This window comes from Babylonia areolata, chromosome 23 (genome assembly GCF_041734735.1).
Source record: "Babylonia areolata isolate BAREFJ2019XMU chromosome 23, ASM4173473v1, whole genome shotgun sequence".
In the NCBI taxonomy this organism is placed as follows: Eukaryota; Metazoa; Mollusca; class Gastropoda; order Neogastropoda; family Buccinidae; genus Babylonia; species Babylonia areolata.
Genome location: NC_134898.1, coordinates 33734882 through 33762464, shown reverse-complemented (window position 1 = coordinate 33762464; position 27583 = coordinate 33734882). Strand labels below are relative to the sequence as shown.

The 27583-nt window shown below is 41.8% G+C and overlaps 2 protein-coding genes across 4 annotated transcripts; both read left to right on the top strand.

Moving 5' to 3' along the window:
* Window positions 1-11019: 11019 nt before the first annotated feature.
* LOC143298058 (uncharacterized) lies at window positions 11020-26208 on the top strand. Of its 3 annotated transcripts, XM_076610729.1 has the most exons (3): window positions 11020-11230; window positions 15361-15480; window positions 23518-26208. In XM_076610729.1, the coding sequence occupies exons 1-3, from the start codon at window positions 11212-11214 to the stop codon at window positions 26199-26201; spliced, it is 2823 nt and encodes a 940-aa protein (XP_076466844.1). In that variant the 5' UTR covers window positions 11020-11211; the 3' UTR covers window positions 26202-26208. The 3 variants fall into 3 exon arrangements, with proteins under 3 accessions (XP_076466844.1, XP_076466845.1, XP_076466843.1); XM_076610730.1 differs by lacking the exon at window positions 15361-15480; XM_076610728.1 differs by lacking the exons at window positions 11020-11230; window positions 15361-15480 and adding an exon at window positions 20391-22564.
* Window positions 16473-19602, top strand: LOC143298059 (uncharacterized). The gene has a single exon (XM_076610731.1). It carries the CDS (start codon window positions 16476-16478, stop codon window positions 18495-18497), a length of 2022 nt encoding a protein of 673 aa, XP_076466846.1. The 5' UTR covers window positions 16473-16475; the 3' UTR covers window positions 18498-19602.
* Window positions 26209-27583: the final 1375 nt, after the last annotated feature.

The following is a 27583-nucleotide window of genomic DNA, read 5'->3' as shown; positions in this document are numbered from 1 at the left end:
GTTCTCAGTATATTTTACAAAACTTATTGTGCTTACCTTTTTTAGAGGCAGGGTTAAAAGAAAAAAAAAAGGGAAGCTTATGTAGCTATTCTCATGTGCCGTAGAATTACAATGCAATGCATCTTGACGAATCCAGCTGCCGACAGGATTAATAATGACAAATACACAGGGATGGAACTGCTTCAAATTAAAGTGTGTGGAACGGACTGTCCAAACATCAGGTTGCAAACATTGATGGATTACTTTGTAAGCCATACATACCCTTATAATTCAGGTTAGATAGATAGAGAAACAGACATATGAATGAGTAAAGAAAATAGAATAGATGAATAGATATTCAAATAAATGAATGAAAAAGAAAGAAAGAAAAATAATCTGTCCTGGTTTGGGGGGGCTCTGGTGTGAAGTGGTCCAATATCTTGTCCATGTGTTCACATGATCCAGTACCTTGTGTACATTGCGCTAGTTGGGATGTGCAGGTGTTTGTTCTGCACATTTGTGTTGTGCGTTTTCTTCATGGTCGTTCTCTGTTTTGACTCATTTTTCTTTCCGTCTCTTCTAGTCAGCCAGGTACTTGTATCTATCTTTCTGTAATAGTAGTTAAATAAATATTTTGTTCGTTCCAGTATTCATGCATCATCATAAAAAATGTGGAAGTTGAATGAAGGTTCAAAGGTTTGCTCATGTTTTTGTTTGTTGAAGAATGAATGTATATCCATCATGTTTGCAAGGAATATGGTGTGAAAGTGAAATCCTTGAAAATGGAAAAATGATAAATAAAGGGGATTTGAATAACTGAATAAGTTAATCATCTGAACATATCATTTTTTGAGCACACTTTGGAAAGATAACACCTTTATTTCTTAAGTAACCACTTGAAAGAGAGGATAGGAAGAAAAACCATCTGTTTTCTGCGGTTATCGCTATACAGTTACCTCTCATTTTATGTCCAGGAATGTTTGCTGTGTGTCAGGGAACTGAAGTGATACGTTTAGTGAAATGTGTGGGGTCTGAGTGTCAGCGAACTGAAGTGATACGTTTAGTGAAATGTGTGGGGTCTGAGTGTCAGCAAACTGAAGGGATGCGTTTAGTGAAATGTGTGGGGTCTGAGTGTCAGCGAACTGAAGGGATACATTTAGTGAAATGTGTGGGGTCTGAGTGTCAGCGAACTGAAGTGATATGTTTAGTGAAATGTGTGGGGTCTGAGTGTCAGCGAACTGAAGTGATATGTTTAGTGAAATGTGTGGGGTCTGAGTGTCAGCGAACTGAAGTGATACGTTTAGTGAAATGTGTGGGGTCTGAGTATCAGCGAACTGAAGGGATATGTTTTGTGAAATGTGTGGGGTCTGAGTGTCAGCGAACTGAAGTGATATGTTTAGTGAAATGTGTGGGGTCTGAGTGTCAGTGAACTGAAGTGATATGTTTAGTGAAATGTGTGGGGTCTGAGTGTCAGTGAACTGAAGTGATACGTTTAGTGAAATGTGTGGGGTCTGAGTGTCAGCGAACTGAAGTGATATGTTTAGTGAAATGTGTGGGGTCTGAGTGTCAGCGAACTGAAGGGATACATTTAGTTAAATGTGTGGGGTCTGAGTATCAGGGAACTCACGTGATACATTTAGTGAAATGTGTGGGGTCTCATATCAGTGATCCATACCAACATGGAAAGCTGATGGAAATGGAGGGGGGTGTGAGTTGGTGGGGGAGGGGGGGGGGGTTCCAGATTTATACAGATTTTTAACATTTTTTAGATTTTATATTGGAAAAAATGTTTTTAATGAATGCCTTTTTAAGACCTTTAAAGTTTTTCAAAAAACAAAAAAGACCAAGGTTTGTTAAGGTTTTGATTATGGCTTTTAACAGATGACCAAAGTTTGAAAAAGATTCTTCCTATGCTTCTTCGTTCATGGGCTGCAACTCCCACGTTGACTCGTATGTACATGAATTGGCTTTTACGTGTATCCCCGTTTTTACCCCGCCATGTAGGCAGCCATATTATAAAAGTTTAATTAAAGCTCTGTATAATTGATCACACAAAAAACAACAACAAAAATGTATGTAGTTTCTGTTGGGGATGAAGCATGGCAGTGAAATGTTCTGCAGGAATTTAAAACAAATGAAGTAAAGTAAAGTAAAGTAATCTTTTTAAAAACCAATCCCAAACAGGTTTTTCCATCTGAAACTGTGGTTTTCAGATATGTAGCATTAGCAAAAGACTTTTTTCTCTCTCTTTATTTCCATGTAAAGGGCATGAGCTGCCACACAAAACAGTGTGTCTTTTATCCAGTTTCCCAACACAGTAGTTAAAAAATAAGTTTGGACTTTGTTGTTTTACATTAGCCTTGTTGTTTTTAAATGTTTTTATAATGTTTGATCAAAGGCTTCCATGAACCCTTGTAATTCTTAACCAAGACAAAGGAAAGGCGGTATTGTCTTGCATACATGTATGTATGTATGTTTGTATTGTACGTATGAGTTTGTATGCGCATATATATATGGTGGAAAGCGCTGATAAATGTCCAGTTATTATTATTGTTGTTGTTATTATTATTGATTTTCAGACCTGTTCCATATTAATGGTCAGCTTCATGCTTCAGTTCAATCCAGTATTGTTCAAAAACATCAGGTATTGTTCTACCTAGCTTTGTTTTCACTTCTTTTTTTTTTTTCCATTTAAAATTTTTTAAAAATTTTTTTTGTTCTTTTCCTTTCTGTTTTTTTTTGTTTTTTTGTTGTTTTTTTGTTTTTTTCAACATGTGAAGGACAAATAAATTGGTTAGGATTAGGAAGAGAGAAAGAGCAGGGTTGGAGTTAGGGGGAAGGTAAAGGGGGCGAGGCTGAAAGACAGCACCAGAGAATGCAAGAAAGATAAAAGTGAAGAATGACCTCATTGCATTCATCCCCTTTGCCTTCTCCCTCTCTCTCACCAACACCCTCACATGTGTGTGACTATAAATAGTTAAAGCATAGACAAAGGGAGAATGATAGATAATTCAAGCAGAAACAGAAGAGAATGATCATTGAACACACTAAAGATTGATGTTAAGGAGAACCTACTTTTGATTTGGTGATTCCTTTAGACATGTACATCAGCTAGTGGTTCTGGAAGACATTGTATTAAGAACTGTGTATTAAGAACTGACAGTTTTGTCGAAAGAAAACAGTGTTGAAAGATGATTTCAGAAAGATAAGATGATAAATGTTTAAGACTCAGAGTGAAACGGTTATTTAGATGCATCAGGTTTATGACTTGGATCTCATTGATCCTTAGATACGAAATTACACATTTTGATCATTTCTTTTTAGTCCAGCAGATTAAAATTAAAAAGGAAAAAAATTGCAAAATGTTGAAACTTGTGAGAAACACACACATACACACACACACTCACACACACACAGAGACAAAGACAGCATGCTATGGTGTATGATTATGGTTTTAAGTAATGGTAGTTGAATGGAAATAAAATGGAAATAATTGCTAAAAAGTGTGTGTGTGTGTGCACGCTTGCACATACAGGTTTGGGTGTGTTTGTGAGTGTGTGCGTCAGAGAGTGCTTGTGAATATGTATGTGTGCATTGCAGTCAACTTTCACGCAGATTATAGTTTCTTCTTTGAGTGTGTGTATGTTTGTATGTGTGCGTGCTTGTGCTTCTTTTTTTTTTTTTTTTTTTTTTTCCCTTGTTTTCATTATCGGTTTGACTTGGTGTTTATATCTTCAAAGAAAATTTCATTTGATGACCATCATAACATTTAGCATTGTCTTCGTATCATAACTCTCCTCCCCCTTCATTGTTCATATATAATATATCTACTGGGTGTCTCGTCTTCTTATGTGTACACACTGGTGTCTCTACTTCTTATGTAGACACACCTTGTTTAGAACCATTCGGTGCTGCATCCTCTGGAATGGCATAATTTTATTTTTTTTTTTTTTTTTTTTTCAAAGAGATTCAGCAGTTATTCTTTAGTCATGAAAAAATTATCATCATTGATTTTTATCATTGTGACTGTATCATGTCCACAGATTAGTTACATGTTTTGCTTACTATACAACTTGCATTGTATTCATGTTGACAAGATTTTCATCCACATGGATGTGTTGGTGGATTCATTCTGGCATGTTTTCATCTGGCAACTTCTTGTGTGAGAAAGACAAATGATATCATTGTGGAATAAAAGAGATCTCCATAATTATATGTATGTAGAATGTGTGTTAGTGATTGATGATGATGGTGATGATGATGGTGATGGTATTCTGTTTTCTGGCTTGTCCACCATCATAAGCATTTTACAGTTAATACATCTTATGTATATTAGTTACATATGTATCTTTTATATATAATGTATCCTTGCCCTTGTTGTTTGTGTCCAGTCCAGTAACCCCTCCCTCTTCCCTTTCCAAGTGTTGAATAAATCTTCTTTGTCTCCATCACCCCTTTCCAAGTGTTGAATAAATCTTCTTTGTCTCCATCACCCCTTTCCAAGTGTTGAATGAATCTCTCTTTCTCAAGTGTTGAATGAATCCTCTCTCTGTCTCCATCACCCCTTTCCAAGTGTTGAATGAATCTTCTCTCTGTCTCCATCACCCCTTTCCAAGTGTTGAATGAATCTTCTCTTTCCAAGTGTTGAATGAATCTTCTCTCTCTGTCTCCATCACCCCTTTCCAAGTGTTGAATGAATCCTCTCTCTGTCTCTATCACCCCTTTCCAAGTGTTGAATGAATCTTCTCTTTCCAAGTGTTGAATGAATCTTCTCTTTCTCAAGTGTTGAATGAATCCTCTCTCTGTCTCCATCACCCCTTTCCAAGTGTTGAATGAATCTTCTGTTTCCAAGTGTTGAATAAATCTTCTCTTTCTCAAGTGTTGAATGAATCCTCTCTCTGTCTCCATCACCCCTTTCCAAGTGTTGAATGAATCTTCTCTCTTTGTCTCCATCACCCCTTTCCAAGTATTGAATGAATCTTCTCTCTTTGTCTCCATCACCCCTTTCCAAGTGTTGAATGAATCCTCTCTCTTTGTCTCCATCACCCCTTTCCAAGTATTGAATGAATCCTCTCTCTTTGTCTCCATCACCCCTTTCCAAGTGTTGAATGAATCTTCTCTCTCTGTCTCCATCACCCCTTTCCAAGTGTTGAATGAATCTTCTCTCTCTGTCTCCATCACCCCTTTCCAGTTGTTGAATGAATCGTCTCTATCTGTCTCCATCATCCCTTTCCAAGTGTTGATTGAATCTTCTCTCTGTCTCCATCACCCCTTTCCAAGTGTTGATTGAATCTTCTCTCTGTCTCCATCACCCCTTTCGAAGTGTTGATTGAATCTTCTCTCTTTGTCTCTCTGTCTCCATCACCCCTTTCCAAGTGTTGAATGAATCCTCTCTCTGTCTCCATCACCCCTTTCCAAGTGTTGAATGAATCTTCTCTCTCTGTCTCCATCACCCCTTTCCAAGTGTTGAATGAATCTTCTCTCTTTGTCTCTCTGTCTCCATCACCCCTTTCCAAGTGTTGAATGAATCTTCTCTCTCTGTCTCTCTGTCTCCATCACCCCTTTCCAAGTGTTGAATGAATCTTCTCTCTTTGTCTCTCTGTCTCCATCACTTGCTCTATTCTTCCATGGCTTTCAATAGATATGATTATCGACATTAACAATGGAGAATGTAAGTCTTTCCATTTTCTGTTGGCAAGTCAGCTCGCACGTCCCAGGAAGAATGGGTTTTTTTTCTTCCCTTATATATATATATATATATATTACTTATTTTTCTTTCTTGATATAAACCGAAAAGCTTGGACCAGCTTTAAGGAGTGTTTTTTTGTGTGTTTTTTTTTGTTGTTGTTGTTTTCATTGAAAAGAAATGAAGGGAGACAATATTCTGTTATTTTGTCTGTGGCAGAGTATTATTTATTTAATTATTCATTTTTACTGTTTTTTGTTGTCATTTTTTTTCTTCATCAGTTTTATTGTTTTTCAGATTTTTCAATATCATGCTGATTCATTGTCATTTTCTTTGCAGAATTTAACTGTTTGTGTCATACCTTTCGGTATGTTTCTTTATTACTTATAATGTTGCCGGCAGATTCAGTGTTTAATATCTCTGCAGATTTGTCATGTCACATTCACTGCATGGGTCCTTTTTGTCTTTCTTGGCCTTTTTTTCTCCTTATTTTTTTTCTTTTCAGTGATCCTTTCCCCTCTCCATCTTTAAACCAGACTTCTAAAACAAGTCACTTATTTAGTAATTTGTTTACTGTTTTTGATTATGGAAAAAGTGAAATGATACTTCTTGCATAATGTACTGAATTTGCAGGACCCAAGTCATATGTATTTTGTGGTTTACTTGTTTCTTAAAAATTGCCATTTTCTGTTCTGACCACTTTGAGTTTGATATCTTGGTTTTGATTGTGTGTTTCACATTCAAATGTGCACTTGGATTTGTGTCAGGTGGAATGCTGTTTATGAACCTTAAAAGTGATGCTGAGATAAAGCTGATTTATTTATTTGTTTATTTATTTATTCATTATTCATTTATTTTGGGTTTTTTGTTGTTGTTGTTTTTTTATCTGTACTCCAATATATGTGTTTTCAGGTAGCATATTTTATGTGCTCAAGGTGGTTGGTTTTTTTTTTGCATCGTTCTCTCAGTTTATGTCTCTGACTGCCTCTCTGACTCTCTCTCTCTCTCTCTCTCTCTCTCTCTCTCTCTCTCATCCACCTCCTCCTTCTCACCCTCCATTTTACAGTATGTTAAATTACTTGTCCCCTTCCCGTAACCTATGTCACATTAATGTTACGTTATTTTGTATGTACATACCAGTGTGTTGGAAATACATATTACAGAAACCAGCACAAGTGACTCAGTTACATTTCAAAGCATACAAACAAGAAGAGTCTGGGTATGAGTTTAGAATCAAAATACCTGATTAACATCACAGCACATATGCCCTGAAAGAAGCAGGTAGGACAGTAGAGAACTTTTTATCATGAATGGCAAGGCACAGTCAGATGAACAAAATTCAGACATTAATCCTCTGAAAACAGTGAGTTGCCATTGCACATATATACAGATAAAGACAAAGGGTGATTACATGACTTGCTGTGTTTTTCTCATCATGCTACAGGTAGGGTTGGGTTTTTTTGTTGTTGTTTTTGCTATGAATGAAGACTGCATATCATAGCAGAATGCCTCTGATCTGTTCAGAGAAAAATCATGTTCTAAGGAAAGTAAAGGAATATTCATTGATTTGTTACTTTGTTCATTCATTTATGTATAATTTTCCTGCATAAACATTTACATTCATTTGATCTTCAGTTGACATTTTATTGTCTTTCCAAGTTTGGCATAGAATCATTGATGAATGTGATTTGTGTTTAGCTTCTTTTTTTTTTCATAAAAAAAAAGAAGGAATTTATTAATTTCAAACTTCCATGGTCAGGTTGTCAACAAAGCAAACTGCGTCATGTGTTTTTGTTATTTTTTTTTTCTTTTGACCTGAATGGTTCATTTTGAGATAAATCATGTCATAATTTTGCTGTTGGAAAGTTTGTTTTTCTCTTTGAAATACCTGTACCTATTTACGAGAGGATGATGTTATTGTTAAACTGTTTTTAGACATTTTTTTGTTTTCACTGCAGAGGAGGGAGGGAGAAAGGAATCATGTACATGTTTGTCAAATTGGATGTTGACAGTTGGTTTCCTGCCATACAGTTAGTAGTGTTCTTACCAATTATCAGTTGGCTTGTGTAGTTGTTGTTGTTTTTCCAGGCAAAGAAAAGTCTGTTTTTCTAACTTGCAAGAATTGCTGTTTCATTTTGCTGTTGTGGTGGTTTTTCTATTGTGTCCTATGTGATGATGGGGCTGACAAAACATGCTGTGTTACTTGCAAGAGAAAGTACTGCGATTGTCAGTCAGACCGATCTCCAGCCATTTTGTGAGGGGGTCTGATTTTTGTTGTATTCATGTTTTGGGGGGGTTTGTACATGTATGTGTGTAATTTTGTCTTTCTGTGGGACAGGAAAGTCGTTGTCATCATTTTTGCAGCAACAGAAAATTACGCCATAGCTGTATCAATAAAGCATTGTGAAAAGTGGCTGAAGTGTTTTGTGTTCATCGTGTGCATTGGTGAAGTGGGGTGTAGGGGTTAGTTTTAGATGTATTGATGTAATGTTCATTTACGTTTGTGTCATGCATTGATGTTGAATTCGCTGTCTGTTTCATGCAATGTGCTGTTATCTACTGATGTAAAGTTCATCGCTTTATGTTATGTTGTAATGTACTTGTGTCCACTGGATTGTCTGCTTCATGCTATGTGCTGTCATGTACTGATGAAAAAAGTTCACTGTCTGTTACATGCTGTGTGTTGTCATGTACTGATGTAAAGTTCACTGCCTGTTACATGCTATGTGCAGTCATGTACTGATGTAATGTTCACTGTTTCACGCTATGTGCTGTCATGTACTGATGTAATGTTCACTGTTTTACGCTACGTGCAGTCATGTACTGATGTAATGTTCACTGTTTCACGCTATGTGCTGTCACGTACTGATGTAAAGTTCACTGTCTGTTACATGCTATGTGTTGTCATGTACTGATGTAAAGTTCACTGTTACATGCTATGTGCTGTCATGTACTGATGTAAAGTTCACTGTCTGTTACATGCTGTGTGTTGTCATGTACTGATGTAAAGTTCACTGTCTGTTACATGCTGTGTGTTGTCATGTACTGATGTAAAGTTCACTGTCTGTTACATGCTATGTGCTGTCATGTACTGATGTAACATTTACTGTTACATGCAATGTGCTGTCATGTACTGATGTAAAGTTCACTGTTACATGCTGTGTGCTGTCACGTACTGATGTAAAGTTCACTTTCTGTTACATTTTATGTGCTGTCATGTCCTGATGTAAAGTTCACTGTTACATGCTATGTGCTGTCATGTACTGATGTAAAGTTCACTGTTACGTGCTGTGTGTTGTGACGTACTGATGTAAAGTTCACTGTTACATGCTGTGTGCTGTCATGTACTGATGTAAAGTTCACTGTTACATGCTATGTGCTGTCATGTACTGATGTAAAGTTCGCTTTCTGTTACATGCTATGTGCTGTCATGTACTTATGTAAAGTTCACTGTTACATGCTATGTGCTGTCACATACTGACACAAAGTTCACTGTTACATGCTATGTGCAGTCACGTACTGATGTAAAGTTTACTGTCTGTTACATGCTATGTGCTGTCATGTACTGATGTAAAGTTCACTGTTACATGCTATGTGCAGTAATATGCTGATGTAAAGTTCACTGTCTGTTCCATGCTATATGCTGTCATGCACTGATGTAAAGTTCACAGTTACATGCTATGTGCTGTCATGTACTGATGTTAAGTTCACTTTCTGTTACATGCTATGTGCTGTCATGTACTTATGTAAAGTTCACTGTTACATGCTATGTGCTGTCATGTACTGATGTAACATTCACTGTTACATGCTATGTGCTGTCACATACTGATGTAAAGTTCACTGTCTGTTACATGCTGTGTGCTGTTATGTACTGATGTAAAGTTCACTCTCTGTTACATGCTGTGTGCTGTCATGTACTGATGTAAAGTTCACTCTCTGTTACATGCTGTGTGCTGTCATGTACTGATGTAAAGTTCACTCTCTGTTACATGCTGTGTGCTGTCATGTACTGATGTAAAGTTCACTCTCTGTTACATGCTGTGTGCTGTCATGTACTGATGTAAAGTTCACTCTCTGTTACATGCTGTGTGCTGTCATGTACTGATGTACGCTTGTCTGTTCCATGCTATATGCTGTCATGCACTGATGTAAAATTCACAGTTACATGCTATGTGCTGTCATGTACTGATGTTAAGTTCACAGTTACATGCTATATGCTGTCATGTACTGATGTTAAGTTCACTGTTAGTTTTACATGCTATGTGTTTCCATGTACTGATGTAAAATTCACAGTTACATGCTATGTGCTGTCATGTACTGATGTTAAGTTCACAGTTACATGCTATATGCTGTCATGTACTGATGTTAAGTTCACTGTTAGTTTTACATGCTATGTGTTTCCATGTACTGATGTAAAGTTCACCACAGTGAAGTGGTGGCTTAGTGGTAGCTTGTCCACCAAGGAAGCAAGAAAATCTGAACACTCAGGATCGTATCTCACACTGACCAGTATTTTGCCCCCCACCACTAAACCTTGAGTGGTGGTCTGCTTGCTGGTCATTTGGATGAGATGATAAACCAAGGTCCCTTTTGTGGCAAGGACTTAACACATGTAAAAGAACCCATGGCAACAGAAAGTTGTGCCAGGCAAAAATTGTAGAAAAATTTGCTTTGATGGGAAAAGAAAAGCACTTGCAGGAAGGAAAGAAAAGGGTTGAGGTGCACTGTAGCAATGCCCCTTTCTCTCACTTTCTCTATCACACACACACACACACACACACACACACACACACACACATGAATGACCGCGTGATCCTCTAACAGCACCAAATATAACAACCAAAAGTAAGACTTCCAAGAATCACTAGAAAGTTCTCACAAATCAGTTGGCCAACATACGTCATTGAGCCACATCTTTTGACACACATATGCACGCGCATCCACACACATTCAGTCCATGCGTGTGCACGCACACAAACACACAAGCTCTTACGTTTTCCACATTCTGTTGGTATGAATTATATTTTGCAAATATCACCAACAGCAGCACCCACCCCCACGCCCCCCATTGCACATAAACACACACCGTCACCATATTTTACCACTACCACCACCACCACCTCCACACAAACACAAACCACACATTTCGTAATCAGCATCGCACACACCATCACATGCGCATGTGCAGACACGCGCACACACACACAAACACACACACACACACAGAGCAGGCTGTTTAACGCACCGATTTCTGGTAGGCCTATCTATCCCGTTGTGCGGTTGGAATTCGAGGTCAAGGTGACATGTGTCCATTTATAGAGATGACAAAATCAGAACACGAAACAGAACGCATAGGAGCATATGCAGCTTCGTACAGTTGAGCTGTGTGTCGCCTCAGTCTGACGTCGACAGCAGCACTGTTGCTGTACCGAGTTCTGTTGCGTGTTTCCAGCGATCACAGTGGAATGATTTAGCGTTTCTTTGAACAGTGCATGTGCAGTGATGACGACTGACCGATAAATGTGTTTGAACGAGCCCGATCCTAAATGGCTGCTGCGTTCACAGGTTTGTACTGTTGATAAGTTTGCTACGACGTTTCGGGGTGGTTCCCCCACCCCCACCCCACCCCCAGCCAGGTGTCTGTGCGTGCGATCTGATCCAAATATACACTTCGCCACATCGGCTTAGAAATAAATTAATCAATTCACTGGTGATGGAATATGATGAATAGAAATAAACTGTTTTAAACGGAAGGGTTCGGTTGGGTACAAGGAAAGAGGGGGATGGGATGTGGGGTGGGGGGAGCAGCTGCCTGATCTGCCTCATTGGCCAAACGCTCGATCTGGTCAAGCCTTGCTCGAGAGCCTATCCACCAAACCCGGTTAGTTCAGTTAGAAACAAAGAAGACAGAAAAGTTTAGAACTGGTAGTTTCATGGCTGATGCGTCAGCGGTACACCAGTGCACGAACTTGACTGAAAAACTCCCATTTCAGTGGAAGAATAATTTATGCTCACATGCAGTCACACTGGCGCGAGAAGTTTTTTATTTTGTTTTTCCCCGTTGTTGGGTGCTCTTTATAGTCGTGGGCTGGTATCAGGATCAGGATCAGTACGTCGCAGAGGCCAATATGGCCATCGTTGCAACGGAAACTTGGGAGAGCGCATGCAAAAAAGTAAAAGAAAAAAAAGAAAAGAAAGAAAGAACACCCCCCCCCCCAAAAAAAAACAAAAAACAAACAAACAAAAAAAACAAACTACTACTACTGCTGATGGGAAACAGTAGCTGGCAGGGGTCTTTTGATGGCCGCCTTGAATGCTGCCGTCGTCCCTGCGCTCACAACTCCTTCCTCCAGCTGATTCCATTCCGCTATTGTTTTTCGAAATTTTGGTATTTTATTGAAGTGTTGACAGCTCACTTCTTCATTGGCCTGGGTTTGTCCGATGGAGGGGAATAACCGTCACTAGCTGTGAAGTGGGAGGCGGGGGAAAGCACGAATTTATCAATAGAATTACATCGATAAATAGAATTCTCTATTTTTAGATCTATGGGGAGAGGTGTGGAGAAGGGCCCGAGGTTTATTGTTCCGGTTTCAAGAGTTACCTTTCCCTGTCAACCCAACCAAATCGGATGTCGATGACGAAAACAACAACAAAAACCAAATAAACACACACACACACACACACACACACACACACACACACCTTCCCCGAAAAAAAAACAACAACAGCAACAACAACTAAAGAATATTTTGACACTGCCTGCGCATTCTATAAAGGTAAACCCCTCCCTTTTAATCTGTGTATTGACAAAAATTACTTTAAGAACGCATTTAAGAACTTGAAGCGAAAGTTATTCCTGTTTACAAATCAGGGGACACCACCGATCCTTCAAACTACAGGCCAATTTCCATTATTTATATTCTTTCAAAACCACTGGAAAAGCACATAAACAAGCATATCTCACATCACCTTGATGTCAGTGAGCTTTTACATCCAGCTCAGTATTGGGTTCAGACGAAAGCATTCATGCCACACAGCATTTGTCAACATTGTAGATGACTAGCTTACCAATGTCAATAACAATAGATATTGTGGTCTTTTATACGTTGATTAAAAAAAAAAAAAAGCATTTGATGTGACAGACCACAACCTCTTAATTAAAAAAAAACAAACTTGAACTATATGGTCTGTCAAACAATAGTCCTAGTTTGTTTAAATCCTATATGACAAACAGACAACAATGCGTGACAATGAGTTCATCAATCTCCGAACCAAGAACACTTGATTATGGCATTCCTCGGGGGTCTGTACTAGGCCCTTTACTATTCTCAATATACATAAACGACCTGCCGCTCCATATGAAATCCGTCTGCGAACTTTTTCCGGATGATACAACAATCCACACTTCTCATACTGAAAATGTCGCTCTTGAAAAAGACTTACAAGAAAGTACTGATGAACTCGTTAGATGGACGAAATAAACCACATGTCTCTTCACCCACAGAAAACAAAATGCATGTTAATCACAACCAGACAAAAGAGGCAAAACACTATACATAATTTTCCTTCCATCCAAACTAAAGGTGAACCTATTAAACAGGTCAGTGACCATAAAGATTTGGGTATCAAAATTCACAATCTCACTTGGAATCCTCACATAAATTCCCTTTGCAAAAAGACAGCCCAGAAAACCCACCATCTATCCAAAATCAAGCATTTCCTTGACCTTCACTCACGGAAATTATTTTTTCAAGCTCATATCCAGTCTACAATAGATTACGCACCAAAACTATCGGACTCCGCAAGTGCGAACACCGTGAAGCCATTACAGAATCTTCATAAACGGGGGCTCAAGCTGGTACCCCTTAAAAAGACTTGCCTTTTAGACTCAGACTATACACAAGCAAATATTCTCCCACTAAACCGTAGCTTAGAGTACAATAAAGGAGTCATGATGCAAAAGATTATGACAGGTAATGCACCACCAACATTAACAGATAAATTTTCTGTGAATTCTCCAAGGAACCCCCCAAAGTCCATATCCCAATCCCAAGAATTGACTTGTTCAGATCCAGTCTGGTTTACTCAGGCGCCACCTTATGGAACTCACTCCCAGAAACAATTAAACACCATTGTCCAACCACCTTAAAAAAAACATTGCCTTTATCAACTTACGCCACAATGTGTTACGTGAATCGTTCATTTTCATGATAATGTTTGTCAAATGTGTATGTATGGTTGACTGAGAACCTCCCTCACCCTCCATCCCCCATTTTGATCTGTGGTGCGGTGTGTGTGTGTGTGTGTGTGTGTGTTTCCTTTCATTTTGTTCGTTTTTCCTATGTATTTTACTGACACCATGCTTGTGCCTGCATGCCGTGTGTGTGTGTGTGTGTGTGTGTGTGTGTGTTTAGTTTTGTTTTGTTTTGTTTACTTTAACGTCTTTTCACTGTTTAGTAATATCAGACGGGCACAAAAACAAAACAAACAAACAAAAGTATGTGCGCAAAGGAGATGAGGCGTGGGGTACATGAGAAGAGGTGGTGGGCTGACTATAGTGGGTAGTGGAAAACGAAGAGCTACGAAGAACTGTAGTGACTAAGAGTGAATTATAACATGAAAAAGGGCAGGTGTGTGCGTGTGTGTGTGTGTGTGTGTGTGTGTGTGTGTGTGTGTGCTTTTTTTTTAAAGATATTTTTTGGGATTTTTTTCTCTCCTCTGTTATGTATTTCTACTAAAACCAAGCTTTCATTCTATTTAGTATTGTGTAATTTCGACCCTATTCAGGGCGGGGACTGGATGTTAAAAAAAAAAAAGCAAAAAAAAAAAAAGCACACCAGTGCTTATATATTATCCTCGAAATAAAGAATTTATCTTGTCTTGTCTTGTCTTGTCTTGTCTTTCTTCAACCATTCTTGGAAATGACGTCAATGGTTTTCTACTTTCAGTTGTTCGCTGGCGGATCGAAGGTCACTGATAACTGAATACGAAATAGATAATTAGATGAATGATCAGTTAATTAAGTGATTGAAATAAGTATAAGATCTCGCGCACGCGCGTGTGTGTGTGTTTGTATGTTGTTGTTCAGCGGGAATCGTACGTGTTGTTGTTCAGCGGGAATCGTACGTGTTGTTGTTCAGTGGGAATCGTACATGTTGTTCATCGGGAATCGTACGTGTTGTTGTTCAGCGGGAATCGTACGTGTTGTTGTTCAGCGGGAATCGTACGTGTTGTTCAGCGGGAATCGTACGTGTTGTTGTTCAGCGGGAATCGTACGTGTTGTTCAGCGGGAATCGTACGTGTTGTTGTTCAGCGGGAATCGTACGTGTTGTTGTTCAGCGGGAATCGTACGTGTTGTTGTTCAGTGGGAATCGTACGTGTTGTTCAGCGGGAATCGTACGTGTTGTTGTGGGAGTCGTACGTGTTGTGGGAGTCGTACGTGTTGTTGTTCAGCGGGAATCGTACGTGTTGTTCAGCGGGAATCGTACGTGTTGTTGTGGGAGTCGTACGTGTTGTTGTTCAGCGGGAATCGTACGTGTTGTTGTTCAGCGGGAATCGTACGTGTTGTTACATTACATCGACTGTTTTACATTCAGAGTATATGCTACATTCTCATTAGTTTAAATGGTTCCTCCTCAAAGGACATTCATATCCACACGGTCCACAGGCTGACATTTCACTGGTATTCTCTCCAGGTGAAGAGGACAATGCATGCCAGTACCTGGAGAAGACGCTGGAAAAGGAATGGAAGGCGTTCCACAAGACCCTGGCGAACTTTCCCCATTCCTTTCAATTGCAAGACGTGGAGCAGCTCGGTAAATCTACCTATCGTAGACTACTCAATCATTTGCAGGCTGACTTTAGTTATGGTCAGTATACACCATTGGAACTAGCCAGGACTTTGAACTTGGCAGCTTACTTTCACTTTTTGTTGGATAACCCAAGAGAAGCTCTTCGTCAGATCGAAGAAGCCTTGATTCAACCCAGTGAAGAACGAAACCTGGTATCCCTTGCAAACAAAGCTGTGATACTTTGGCAAACAGGCGACACTGACAAAGCGAAAGGGCAAGTGAAGATTCTTGAGAACCTGAAAACGAACGGTGATTTCACTTACCTTATTGTCCGAGCCAAAGCAGAACTAGCCTTCAGTTACACACGTCTTGGAGGGCGTTTTAGTCAGAAGGCAATACCTTTGTTTGATGATGTGATCACCAAAGCCAGACCCCCTGAAATATGGTTGTGGAAATTTGGACAGGCACTGACACGGAGACGGTTGATTCATATGAGCAGTGCACCAGTCCTCACAAATGACACGGAAGAACAGATGCTCATGTCCATCCTGGATGCCTTGCAAGATGTGATACACAACTGTGAGTGCAAGTCGCTCAAAGCGAAGTGCTACTCTGAAATTGCCTTTGTACTGCATGGTAGGAAAGGAACGAAATCACAAAAATTGTTTGAAACCAAGGCCAAGCAGACACATCTAAAAGCATGTGAAAAGGCCCTGGAGTTGGATCCCAAAGACAGTTCAGTGTTATGGAAATGTGGAAGATTTTTCAGATATGCCAACTGTCTTGATAAATCCATGAAGCTTCTGGAAAAATCAGTCGAGCTAAGACCAACAACAACAGCATACCATCATTTGGCTTTAACCCTTGAACGGCTAGCCACACAGGCAAAGAAGTCACAGAGAGGTGAACTGAACGAGCGGGGGCGGGGAAGGCAAAGAAACGGAAGAGGCAGGTGGAGGGGAGGATGGAAAAGCGGGAGAGGAAGATGTGGAAGTGCTAACCCAGACCATGGAAGAGGAATGAATGAAGTCAGAGGAGAAAGGCAATACACAAATGTCGGAAGCAGTTTTCGAGATCAGAACAGTTCCAGATGGGGTGCCAGCTTCACACGACAAGGACCCGTAGAGTCCCATGGCACTGGACATTCACAGTTTCGTCCGTGGGACAGAGGGGGGAAAAGAAAATCTGGACTGGATGCAAGAGAACGGCAACGTAACCCTGTTACCAACAGATCACAGTTCTGCTATGGTACCTATGATCAACTATATTCTTCTTGGGTTCAAAGGAATGGAAGAAACTGGCCAATTCCAAACACCACCGGATACTTTGTGGAACAGGATCTCTTCACAAAGGACAGAGGATATGAAGGTGATACAACCACATGCGGTGCATACAACCCCAGTGAGACAGTACCAGCACACACCAAAGGTTTCGAGACGTCCAGTCAAAGAAGAGAAGATCAGAACATGGGCTTCAGAGATGCAGCAGAACCTGATCACTTTCTGCATGAGTTTTCTCGACTTTCACTGAACACAGAAAACCCTTCCAGAGTTAACGATTTGCCAAACAGCGACCACAAGTCACGTGCAAGTTTTTCCAGACAGGAAAGTAGTCATGTCTGTCCTGCTGACTGGCCCACACAAGCTGCTGACAAGAAGGGAGAAACTGCATCACTTCGTGACATTCGATCTTTTCAAAATATTGTCAAATGCCCATCCAAAGAAGCCCTACAGTTTAGCTTTGCAGATGAATTTGTTCGGGAAACAATAGACATGTTTCAAAAGGCCATTGATGTAAGTGAGGGAGAGAATACACGTGCTTTGTATGATCTTGCGCGAATGTACAAAGCTGTCTGCGAATTTGACAAAGCCTTAAAATTACTAGACATCATTCAGTTGCCCAAACACAGAAGCGAGGGGCTATTCGACAAAATTAATGCATATGAACTATCTGGCTTGATTTTGAAAGACATGAGTATGAGGGAGTCCGATGTGAGAAAGAAAAAGAGGCTGGCTGAAGAAGGGGAATCCAAACTGAACACAGCATTACGGTTGTGTTCCAGGTTGTGTAACAAACTGCCTGGCCTGCAGCATTACATCCAGCATGTTTGGCATGCCTTCCCAACTTTATTCCAAGCTGCAGAACAGTCTGATCGTCATATCACAGACAAGCTGCTGGAAAAAGCGAGATTGTTCAGCATGATCAAAGATAATTACCGATCAATGGACTTGCTGCAAGAAATTGCAAGCATTGCCCCTGAAAAGGCAGACGATCCAGATTATCTCAAGATGCATATTGAGAATTACGTTGCGCTTGAACAGTACGACCAGGCTCTGGCTTTTATTGAGACGCTGACTTGCACGGCACAGCGTACAACAATGGACTATTTTGAAGATCCCCAGTATGTCCAGAAGGTCTACATGAAGGCAGGGAAAGCTGCCCTTCTCCAAGGAACTTCACAGGATGCTTTGAACAAAGCAAGTTCTTACTTTTCAGCAGCATTTGCTGACGCTTGTGGGGGCAGTCCTGGTGAGAGCAGTAGTTCTGAAGACACTGAAAGTGCCGATGAAACATTCGGGGATGAATCATGGGACATGATGCTTTTGCACGAGGAGTCTGCTAAATCCAAGTCTGAAGCTCTTGCCGACATCTTTGAAAAGGTATTTGGCCTGAAGGTTACCGGCATGTTTGAAGACTGTTTACCAGGAAGGTGGCGTCAAGATAGTTTTTTATGGGTCATGAAGAAAAGCAAGCTTGTGGTGGTTTTGGCAGGGGGACATCGTCTGTCGGGAACGTTGCGTCTTTTGATGGGGAAAGCAGCAAAACGACCCAGTACTGTGGCACTTCTGGTAGATGGCAACCACGTTCCTCAACTGATAAAGTCGATGACTGGTGGAGAGCGGCTGGAACATCACATGGTCTGCCCAGAGGAGTTGCTGACTGAAGAATCGCAGATGACTGAGTGTGGAACATTCCCTCCAAATCTGGTGCAAAAGGCCTGCGATGTCTTCAGTTTCCTTGTCAACATCCCTTTTACTTAATCAGCTGGACATGTGTGTCAGTGGAGCTGAATGACAAGAATGTCCTATGTAAACCGGCTTCACTGGAGAATATTTATATACACGTATTCGCTGATCAGAACTAGACAGTACCCGGACCAGCTGTACTGAAAGCAGACCCAATTTTCTTTTCCCTGAACTCTGTGAAGAGACATTGGGGAACAGTACAGGAAAACTAGTCTCCAGATTCCTCAGATGTGTGTGGGCTGGCCACGTTACAACAGTTATTAGATGTGAATTGATGCAGAATGGCTGCTGCACGGAACATCACAGGTTTGGGTGGATGCATTAATTTATTACAATTTTTTGTCTCCGTTGTTCATTTGTTAGGCTTACACCACAGACAAATTTAGGTGTGGTTTTTTTTTAAATTCAGATCAGTGGGCCAACACACTGAGCTGAATGACATGTTTATTGGCATAACCACTAACAAAATCTTGTTGACTGTTTTTCATAGTTCTCGTGTCAGTCTGTCAATTAATGAATCAGTCAACCAATGAATCAGGGACTTCAAATTATTTCGCCTGTTATTCGTACTAAACTGTTGTCGTTCAGAAAGAAAAAAAAAAAGTAGGTCAATGACGTAAGCACGTCACCTGATTTCTGAGACTTTTATGGCCATTCTGTGAAGTTCCACTTTCGGTTCGTGAAATTTGGTGGTCGTGGCATATTTAATTATGCAAAAGCATTGTATGAAAAAAAATATAGGACTGATGTACTGATTACACATCAAGGTTGGAAAATCAAAAGATAATGAAACAAACAAACATGATAAAAATTGATAAAGTGGGTTCACCTTGACATTATCATGATTTAAGTTTGGTTGTGTAGCATTATAGTGAAAAAATGTTTGCTACAGACTACCGTCGGACACCCGTCCGTACCAACTTGACCTTAAGGGTTTGTGCCAACAGATCGTTAAACTTACAATTACAGACAAAGTTTGGCAAAGTTTTGCTGTCGGTCAGGGCGATCTCCACGGAGAACACACCTACAAATTCTGTTTGTCTGTTCTTTGGAGGAAACTGTGTTGTCTGTCTTCCTTTACCTTTTTGTGCTGTGTGTAAAGTGTCCGGGAGAGATTAGGTCAGGGGGAGGATACAGTGGGGGCAGGTAGGCTTTAGGGTGGCGGGGGTATTAGGACATGGGGGGATGTAAGGGTGTGGAAGGGAACAGGAGAGGGGCCATGTGGGGGGTGGGGGGGGGGGGGGGGGGGGGGGGCAGGGAAAGGGTCACTGGTTGGGGAACGTAGGACAGGGAAGTGGACAGGTGGAAGTGGGGAACTTAAGTTGGCGGAAGGGGAGGAGAAAACAGAGAAGTTTTGGGGAGGGGGGGGGGAGAGAAACAGGACAGTGGTAGGGGAAACAAAGGGGTGAGAATAGGACGGGGGAGTTAGGTGGGTATAGGGGAGGGGGGGTATTGGAGAGGGGAAGGGGTTACATGACTGGGTGCGGCAGTGGAGGGGGGGGGCTGTCCTGTCCTGGGGTAAGAGGCAGTAGGACTGGTAATGGGGGTGGGGCTGTCCTGGGGTAAGGGGCAGTAGGACTGGTAATGGGGGTGGGGCTGTCCTGGGGTAAGGGGCAGTAGGACTGGTAATGGGGGTGGGGGCTGTCCTGGGGTAAGGGGCAGTAGGACTGGTAATGGGGGTGGGGCTGTCCTGGGGTAAGGGGCAGTAGGACTGGTAATGGGGGTGGGGGTGGGGCTGTCCTGCCCTGGGTAAGGGGCAGTAGGACTGGTAATGGGGGTGGGGCTGTCCTGGGGTAAGGGGCAGTAGGACTGGTAATGGGGGTGGGGGTGGGGCTGTCCTGCCCTGGGTAAGGGGCTGTGGGGAGAGAGTAGGACTGGTAAAGGGGATTGGGGTGCAGGGGGGGGGGGGGTGCAGAGTAAGATCCTTAAGGCTTATTGACCTGGTATGACAATTTACTGATCAGTACTGACCCCAGCCTGAAAGTGTGCAGCTTGCGTTATGTTAATGCATTTCTTGATTATGTGAACTCTCTGACACCATAGTACTTTTCAGTTGGTGTTGTGGCCAATGCTGACAACTGACAATTACCCAAATCTGGGTTTGCAATCTGAATACTTTTGGGATTTGGTTAGTTGTCAGCATGTGTTGTTGAGGAAGGCGTGAGCACGAATTTTGGCACGTTGAAAAAGAACCCAATGGCAACTCATTGGCAAGAATTATCCGGTGACGAAATCCACTCTGATAAGTGCACAGATATTTATGCATGCACCCGAAGCCTATGTGCGTTCGGTTAGGCTGCTGGTCAGACATCTGCCAAGCACATGTGGTGTACCATTAAATGGATTTGTTCGAAACTGAAACTGTCAGGATGGGCACGTAGTGGTCAGCAGTACTCATTTAATGATCAAAAAGTCATGATACTTCATAACTGTCACATACTAATGCATTGTGAACTCTGTTAGTAATCAGCAATGGTCAGGTATCTGTCAGAACACGACCTGCCAGTACTGACGTCATAATAATGCACACACAAGACAAAATAACGCAATCTGAACACTTCTAGGTAATGGTCAGCAGTTGTTAACAATGGCCTCTCGTACAGTAGTGAAAACCTACCAAGAAGTCATGATAAGGCACACCCGTATCAAAATATGCTTAGATTGTATTGAAATATAAAACAAAAGCAGAAATGTTTGTGTGCATAGAGGTAGGTGGGAGACGCTTTGAGACCGATTTTCGAATAATGTCATATGGATCTGGAAAAGCATGTTGTGGACGTCCTAGAACATTCCCCGAGGGACAGTGTAGGACATTGAGGCATCCCCTGGGGAAGATTTTGGACACTGATACATCCCCCGGGGAACGATTTTGGACACTGATACATCCCTGGGGAATGATTTTGGACACTGTGGCATCCCCCGGGGAATGATTTTGGACACTGTGGCATCCCTGGGGAAAGATTTTGGACACTGTGGCATCCCCCGGGGAATGATTTTGAACACTGATACATCCCCCAGGTAACGATTGTGGACACTGATACATCCCTGGCGAATGATTTTGGACACTGATACATCCCTGGGGAATGATTTTGGACACTGATACATCCCCCAGGGAACGATTTTGGACACTGATACATCCCCCAGGGAACGATTTTGGACACTGTGGCATCCCCCGGGGAATGATTTTGGACACTGTGGCATCCCCCGGGGAATGATTTTGGACACTGATACATCCCTGGGGAATGAATTTGGACACTGATACATCCCTGGGGAACAATTTTGGACACTGTGGCATCCCCCGGGGAATGATTTTGGACACTGTGGCATCCCCCGGGGAGCGATTTTGGACACTGATACATCCCCCAGGGAATGATTTTGGACACTGGCATCCCCCAGGGAATGATTTTGGACACTGATACATCCCTCAGGGATCTATGGAAGAGGTCGGGGGGAGGGGGGTGGGTGATGGGGGGGGGGACGTTGCACCGGAGTGAAAATATAACCTCCATGGCAGAGACTAAAAAAAAATTTTAAAAAAAAGAAAAAACAACAAAAAAACAACAACAAAACAACAACAACAACAACAATAATAATAATGACAGCCATGAACGTACAACAAGATCCCACACTTGGAGGTACGTTTCATTTACCTGCGTTGTCGTGTTTCCCACTGAGACCAGCTGGCGCGATAACTGACTCATATGCACCAACATAACAACACGTAATCATCCACAGTTAAACGAGCGAGCACGCGAGCTGCACGGGACCCCCTTACCCACTCCCCCAACCTCTCACACACACGCACACACACACACACACGTTGACGAACGAGTCGGGTGTACATACCACATACCCTGCACACACAGCCTCTGTCACGAGTCGTGATTGTTTTGGCATGCAGCCAGGGGCGTGTACCCACCTGAAGGCGCTGCATCGAACTGACACTGAACTGCTTCTTTCTCAGCTCAAGGAGAGACGAGTTTTCGTATTTGGCTGTGTTTGGGCTGGCCACGTTACAACTCCTTGTTTGATTTATGTGAACTGGTGCAGAATGGCTGTTGCACGGGACAGCACAGGTTTGGGTGGGTGCATTAATTTGTTAGTGGTTTTTTGTTTTCCTTCGTTGTTGATTAGTTAGGTTTTTACCGCTGATTTAAAAAGAAAATCAGATCAGTGGGCCGAATGACGTGTTTATTAGAATAACCACCAACAAAATCTTGTTGACTGTTTTTCTCCGTCTATCAATTAATAAATCGATCAACCAGTCAACAAGGGACCAGAAATTCTTTCCCCTATTATTCGTACTAAACTGCTGTGGTTAAAAAAGAAAAGAAGAAGAAGAAAAGATCAATGACGTAAGCACGTCACCTGATTTCTGAGACTTTTCTGGCTATTCTTTGAAGTCCTACTTTCGGTTCGTTATATTTGGTGTTGTTACAGAACCATGCAGGCAACTCTCTCTCTCTCTCTCTCTCTCTCTCTCTCTCTCTCTCTCTCTCTCTCATTGTCTCTCCGTGTGTTTGTGCATATGAGTGTGTGCATGTGTCTTTGTGTGAAGTAGAGAGTGGGGAGACAGACAGACAGAAAAGGGTAATAATTTCACTTAATGCAAATCATTTTGACTCTTTTTTCCCTTTTCATTTAGAATCTATCAGTATCAGTTGGCAGCCTATGTATACACAATAAATTGTCGTGTCTGTCCGTTTGTGAATACCAGAGTTAAAGGTGAAGGCAATGATAACCATAATGTGTGTGTGGACCAAACAGCATACTAGTTTGAGGTACATAAGGGTGCATGTGTACGTTTAAGTGAATGTGTCACGTACCTGCGCACACGCACACATACAGAGACACAGAATGAAACAGAGCGATATAACATTATCAGTGATTCTATGCTGTTTGACGAAGGCGAACATCTTTTGGAGACAGCCTATTTGACAATTTTTTAAGTCTGTTTTTTATATATATATAAAAATATATATAAAAGAATACATATTGCTAATGTGATTGTCATTTCAATTCAAATTATCTGCAGGTGAAGAAGAAAAGGAATGGCAGGTGTTTCACAAGACCCTGACAGACTTCCCCCATTCGTTCCAGCTTGAAGACGTGGAGCAGCTTGATAAATCCACCTGCTGCAAACTGCTGAATTCTCAGCAGGTCGACCTTAAAGCTGGTCTTTCCACACCACTTGAAATTGCCAGAACTCGGAATATGATAGGTTATTTTCACTTTTTGTTGGGTAATTCAGGAGATGCTCTCCATGAAACTGAACAAGCCTTGGTTGAACCTGGCCAGGAGCGAAATGTGGTGTCTCTGGCAAACAAAGCTGTGATGCTGTGGCAAACAGGAAACCGTAAACAAGCCAGAAAGCAAGTTACAATTCTTGAGGACTTGAAAAATGACAATGACTTCACTTATCTCACTATCAAAGCCAAAGCAGAACTGGCCTCTACTTACTCATGTGTTGGGGGAGAGTTTTGCCCGAAAGCAATAGCACTGTTTACAGAAGTGATAGCTGAAGCCAGACCTCCTGAAATCTGGTGGTGGAAGTTTGGATTTGCTTTGACACAAAGAAGGGTGATTCATATGAACAGCACACCTATTTCCACAGATGCCACAGACGACAATATCTCGACAATAGTCCTTGATACTCTACAAGAAGTGATAAATAACTGTGAATACAAGACCATTAAAGCAAAGTGCTACTCTGAAATAGCCTTCCTTCTGCAAGAAAAGAGAGGACCTGAACTGCAAACAATGCTTGAAGACAAGGTGAAGCTTACTTCCATTGAAGCATGTGAAAAGGCCCTTGAGCTGGATCCAAATGACAGCTCAGTCCTCTGGAAATGTGGAAGGATTTTCAGATATGCTTACCGCCTAGATGATTCTGTACAGCTTCTGCAGAAGTCAGCGACCCTGAGACCAACAACAACAGTCTTTCATCATTTGGGACTGACTTTCAGATCCTTAGCCCTGCGTGCAAAGAAGTCAGGCAGCAGTGAGCGACGAAGAACAGGGAGAGGAGGAAGCAGATCCTTAACGCCCAGCTACACCCATGGTCAGACCAGTTGCAGACGGGAGCAAGTACATTATCAGAGCACCAGACAGCCTCAATATCAACTGTCGAAAAGATGTAGTGACAGATCGCAGCAGTTTGACACAAGACAGCAGACACATGCTCAGTTTCCATTCGATTTCTCTCGTCTGTCACTGTCTGCACACGACATGCCAGGCGAAGCTGATACTTCGCCGGACAGCAGCCAGCATTCAGCGAGAATTTCCGACAGGCATGTCTCTCCTCCTGATGTACTCCAACAGACATCTGGCAGACGAACAAATTCTGCATCAGAACGTGAAATTAGGTTCGTGAGACAGTTCGTCAAGTCCCCGCTTGGAAAGGCTGAGCAGTTTAACCGCACTGATGAATTTGTCCAGCAAGCACTAGATGCACTGGAAAAGGCTGTTGCCATCAGTAAGGAAGAGAACAAACGTGCCGTATATGATCTTGCGCTGATGCACAGAGCGCTGGGTGAATTTGATAAAGCTTTAGAATTACTTGACAAAATTCAGTTAACCAAACAGAAAAGCTTACGTCCATTCGACAAAATTAATGCATATGAACAAGCTGGCTTGATTTTGAAAGACATGAGTATGAGGGAGTCCGATGTGAGAAAGAAAAAGAGGCTGGCTGAAGAAGGGGAATCCAAACTGAACACAGCGTTACGGTTGTGTTCCAGGTTGTGTAACAAACTGCCTGGCCTGCAGCATTACATCCAGCATGTTTGGAATGCCTTCCCAACTTTATTCCAAGCTGCAGAACAGTCTGATCGTCATATCACAGACAAGCTGCTGGAAAAAGCGAGATTGTTCAGCATGATCAAAGATAATTACCGATCAATGGACTTGCTGCAAGAAATTGCAAGCATTGCCCCTGAAAGGGCAGATGATCCAGATTATCTCAAGATGCATATTGAGAATTACGTTGCGCTTGAACAGTACGACCAGGCTCTGGCTTTTATTGAGACACTGACTTGCACGGCACAGCGTACAACAATGGACTATTTTGAAGATCCCCAGTATGTCCAGAAGGTCTACATGAAGGCAGGGAAAGCTGCCCTTCTCCAAGGAACTTCACAGGATGCTTTGAACAAAGCAAGTTCTTACTTTTCAGCAGCATTTGCTGACGCTTGTGGGGACAGTCCTGGTGAGAGCAGTAGTTCTGAAGACACTGAAAGTGCCGATGAAACATTCGGGGACGACTCATGGGACATGATGCTTTTGCACGAGGAGTCTGCTAAATCCAAGTCTGAAGCTCTTGCCGACATCTTTGAAAAGGTATTTGGCCTGAAGGTTACCGGCATGTTTGAAGACTGTTTTCTTGGAAGGTTACGCATAGATGGTTTTTATAAAGCCATGGCGAAGAGCAAGCTTGTGGTGGTTTTGGCAGGGGGGCATCGTCTGTCGGGAACGTTGCATCTTTTGATGGGGAAAGCAGCAAAACGACCCAGTACTGTGGCACTTCTGATAGATGGCAACCACGTTCCTCAACTGATAAAGTCGATGACTGGTGGAGAGCGGCTGGAACATCACATGGTCTGCCCAGAGGAATTGCTGACTGAAGAATCGCATATGACTGGGTTTGGAACATTCCCTCCAAATCTGGTGCAAAAGGCCTGCGATGTCTTCAGTTTCCTTGTCAACATCCCTTTTACTTAATCAGCTGGACCTGTGTGTCAGTGGAACTGAATGTCAGGAATGTCCTGTGTAAATCTGTTACCTGGTTTATGTGCATGTATGTATACGATGATTGGAATGAGACAGAACAACGTAGTACTAAATGTAAATCCAGTTAGAAGACGTATTGCAACTCAGAGTCATGAGTGTTTGATGATAATACATAGACGTACCTTGCACCATCGTGTATATTGTCCTTCAGTTCTCGCCATCCTTAATCTGACTACTGTCTTTCGTGTGGCCGACACCAGCCCTACTGCACACCAAGCTCCATGGCTCCAGACAGGACTTGAAGAAGACGACCCATTCATCAGATGGGCTGGACTGACACTGTGAAAAAGCGAAGAAGAAGAAGAAGAAGAAGAAGACTGTGATCTTGAACTCATATTGTATCAACGTGATGAACGTGTAAAATGCTTTCTTGTTATGAGATTTTACCCCGGTGCTTTGTTGACCTTTTTTTCTTCTCCTTTTTTGTTTGATTTGTTTCTCCTCCCCCACCACCACCACTACCACGTACCACCACCACCACCACTTCTTCCTCCTTCTCCTTCTTCGTTTTTGCTGTGTGTCTCTTGGAAGATACAGCAATTAAACATGATCAACGACCAGTAATACAGTGGCGTTCACGGTAACTAAACATGGTCAGTGCAGACAATATCTGTAACGATGCACGTTCGGGAATTTGCCTATGATATACCGATTGCCTTTTGCATAACGTGATAAATAACGCAGCGAACCGTTAATTGCTTTCTGAGAATTTACTGATAATTACCTAGCTGTTGCATGTGTGATGCTTTTGATTTGATTTTCAGTGTTTGTTTATTTACAGGTAATATTTATTTAAATATGATATGTAACTCGCCATGATGTTTCTTTAGCAATAAAAATCCTTTATTTTTATTTTTTATCACTGATTAATTTTACCACTCCCAGATGTTTTAGATATGCCTGTCAATAGCCTATATACTCGTATTACCGGAACCTGAGAGTTACCGCAGGTTCCAGTGTACAAGAACAGGGATTCCACCACTTGGCTTCCAGTACTGACCTAGACCTTAATTGTGATGCGAAGTGGTCTGGGTTCTAGTCTTGCGGATGAGACAGTCACGTCCACTGATACAGCGAAAGGCAAAGTGGGCAGTCACGCCTATGCAGCGAAAGGCAAAGTGGGCAAAGTTGAACGATAATCAAGCGTGACACATGCTACTCTCTCTCTCTCTCTCTGTGTGTGTGTGTGTGTGTGTGTGTGTGTGTGTGTGTGCGCGCGAGCGAATGATAAAAATGCCCAGATAAAATAAAGGAAGCCACTTTGCAATCTGACATTTTTTTGTTCCGCCCTTCAACGATTTCTAAAATTTTGT

Bases quoted from the DNA above. Each gene is read 5' to 3' on its own strand.
- LOC143298059 (XM_076610731.1), top strand. From the start codon at position 16,476: ATGAATGAAGTCAGAGGAGAAAGGCAATACACAAATGTCGGAAGCAGT.
- LOC143298058 (XM_076610728.1), top strand. From the start codon at position 22,378: ATGCAGCCAGGGGCGTGTACCCACCTGAAGGCGCTGCATCGAACTGAC. The intron at 22,565-23,517 runs GTGGGTGCATTA...AATTATCTGCAG, and splicing joins ACGGGACAGCACAGGTTTGG to GTGAAGAAGAAAAGGAATGG.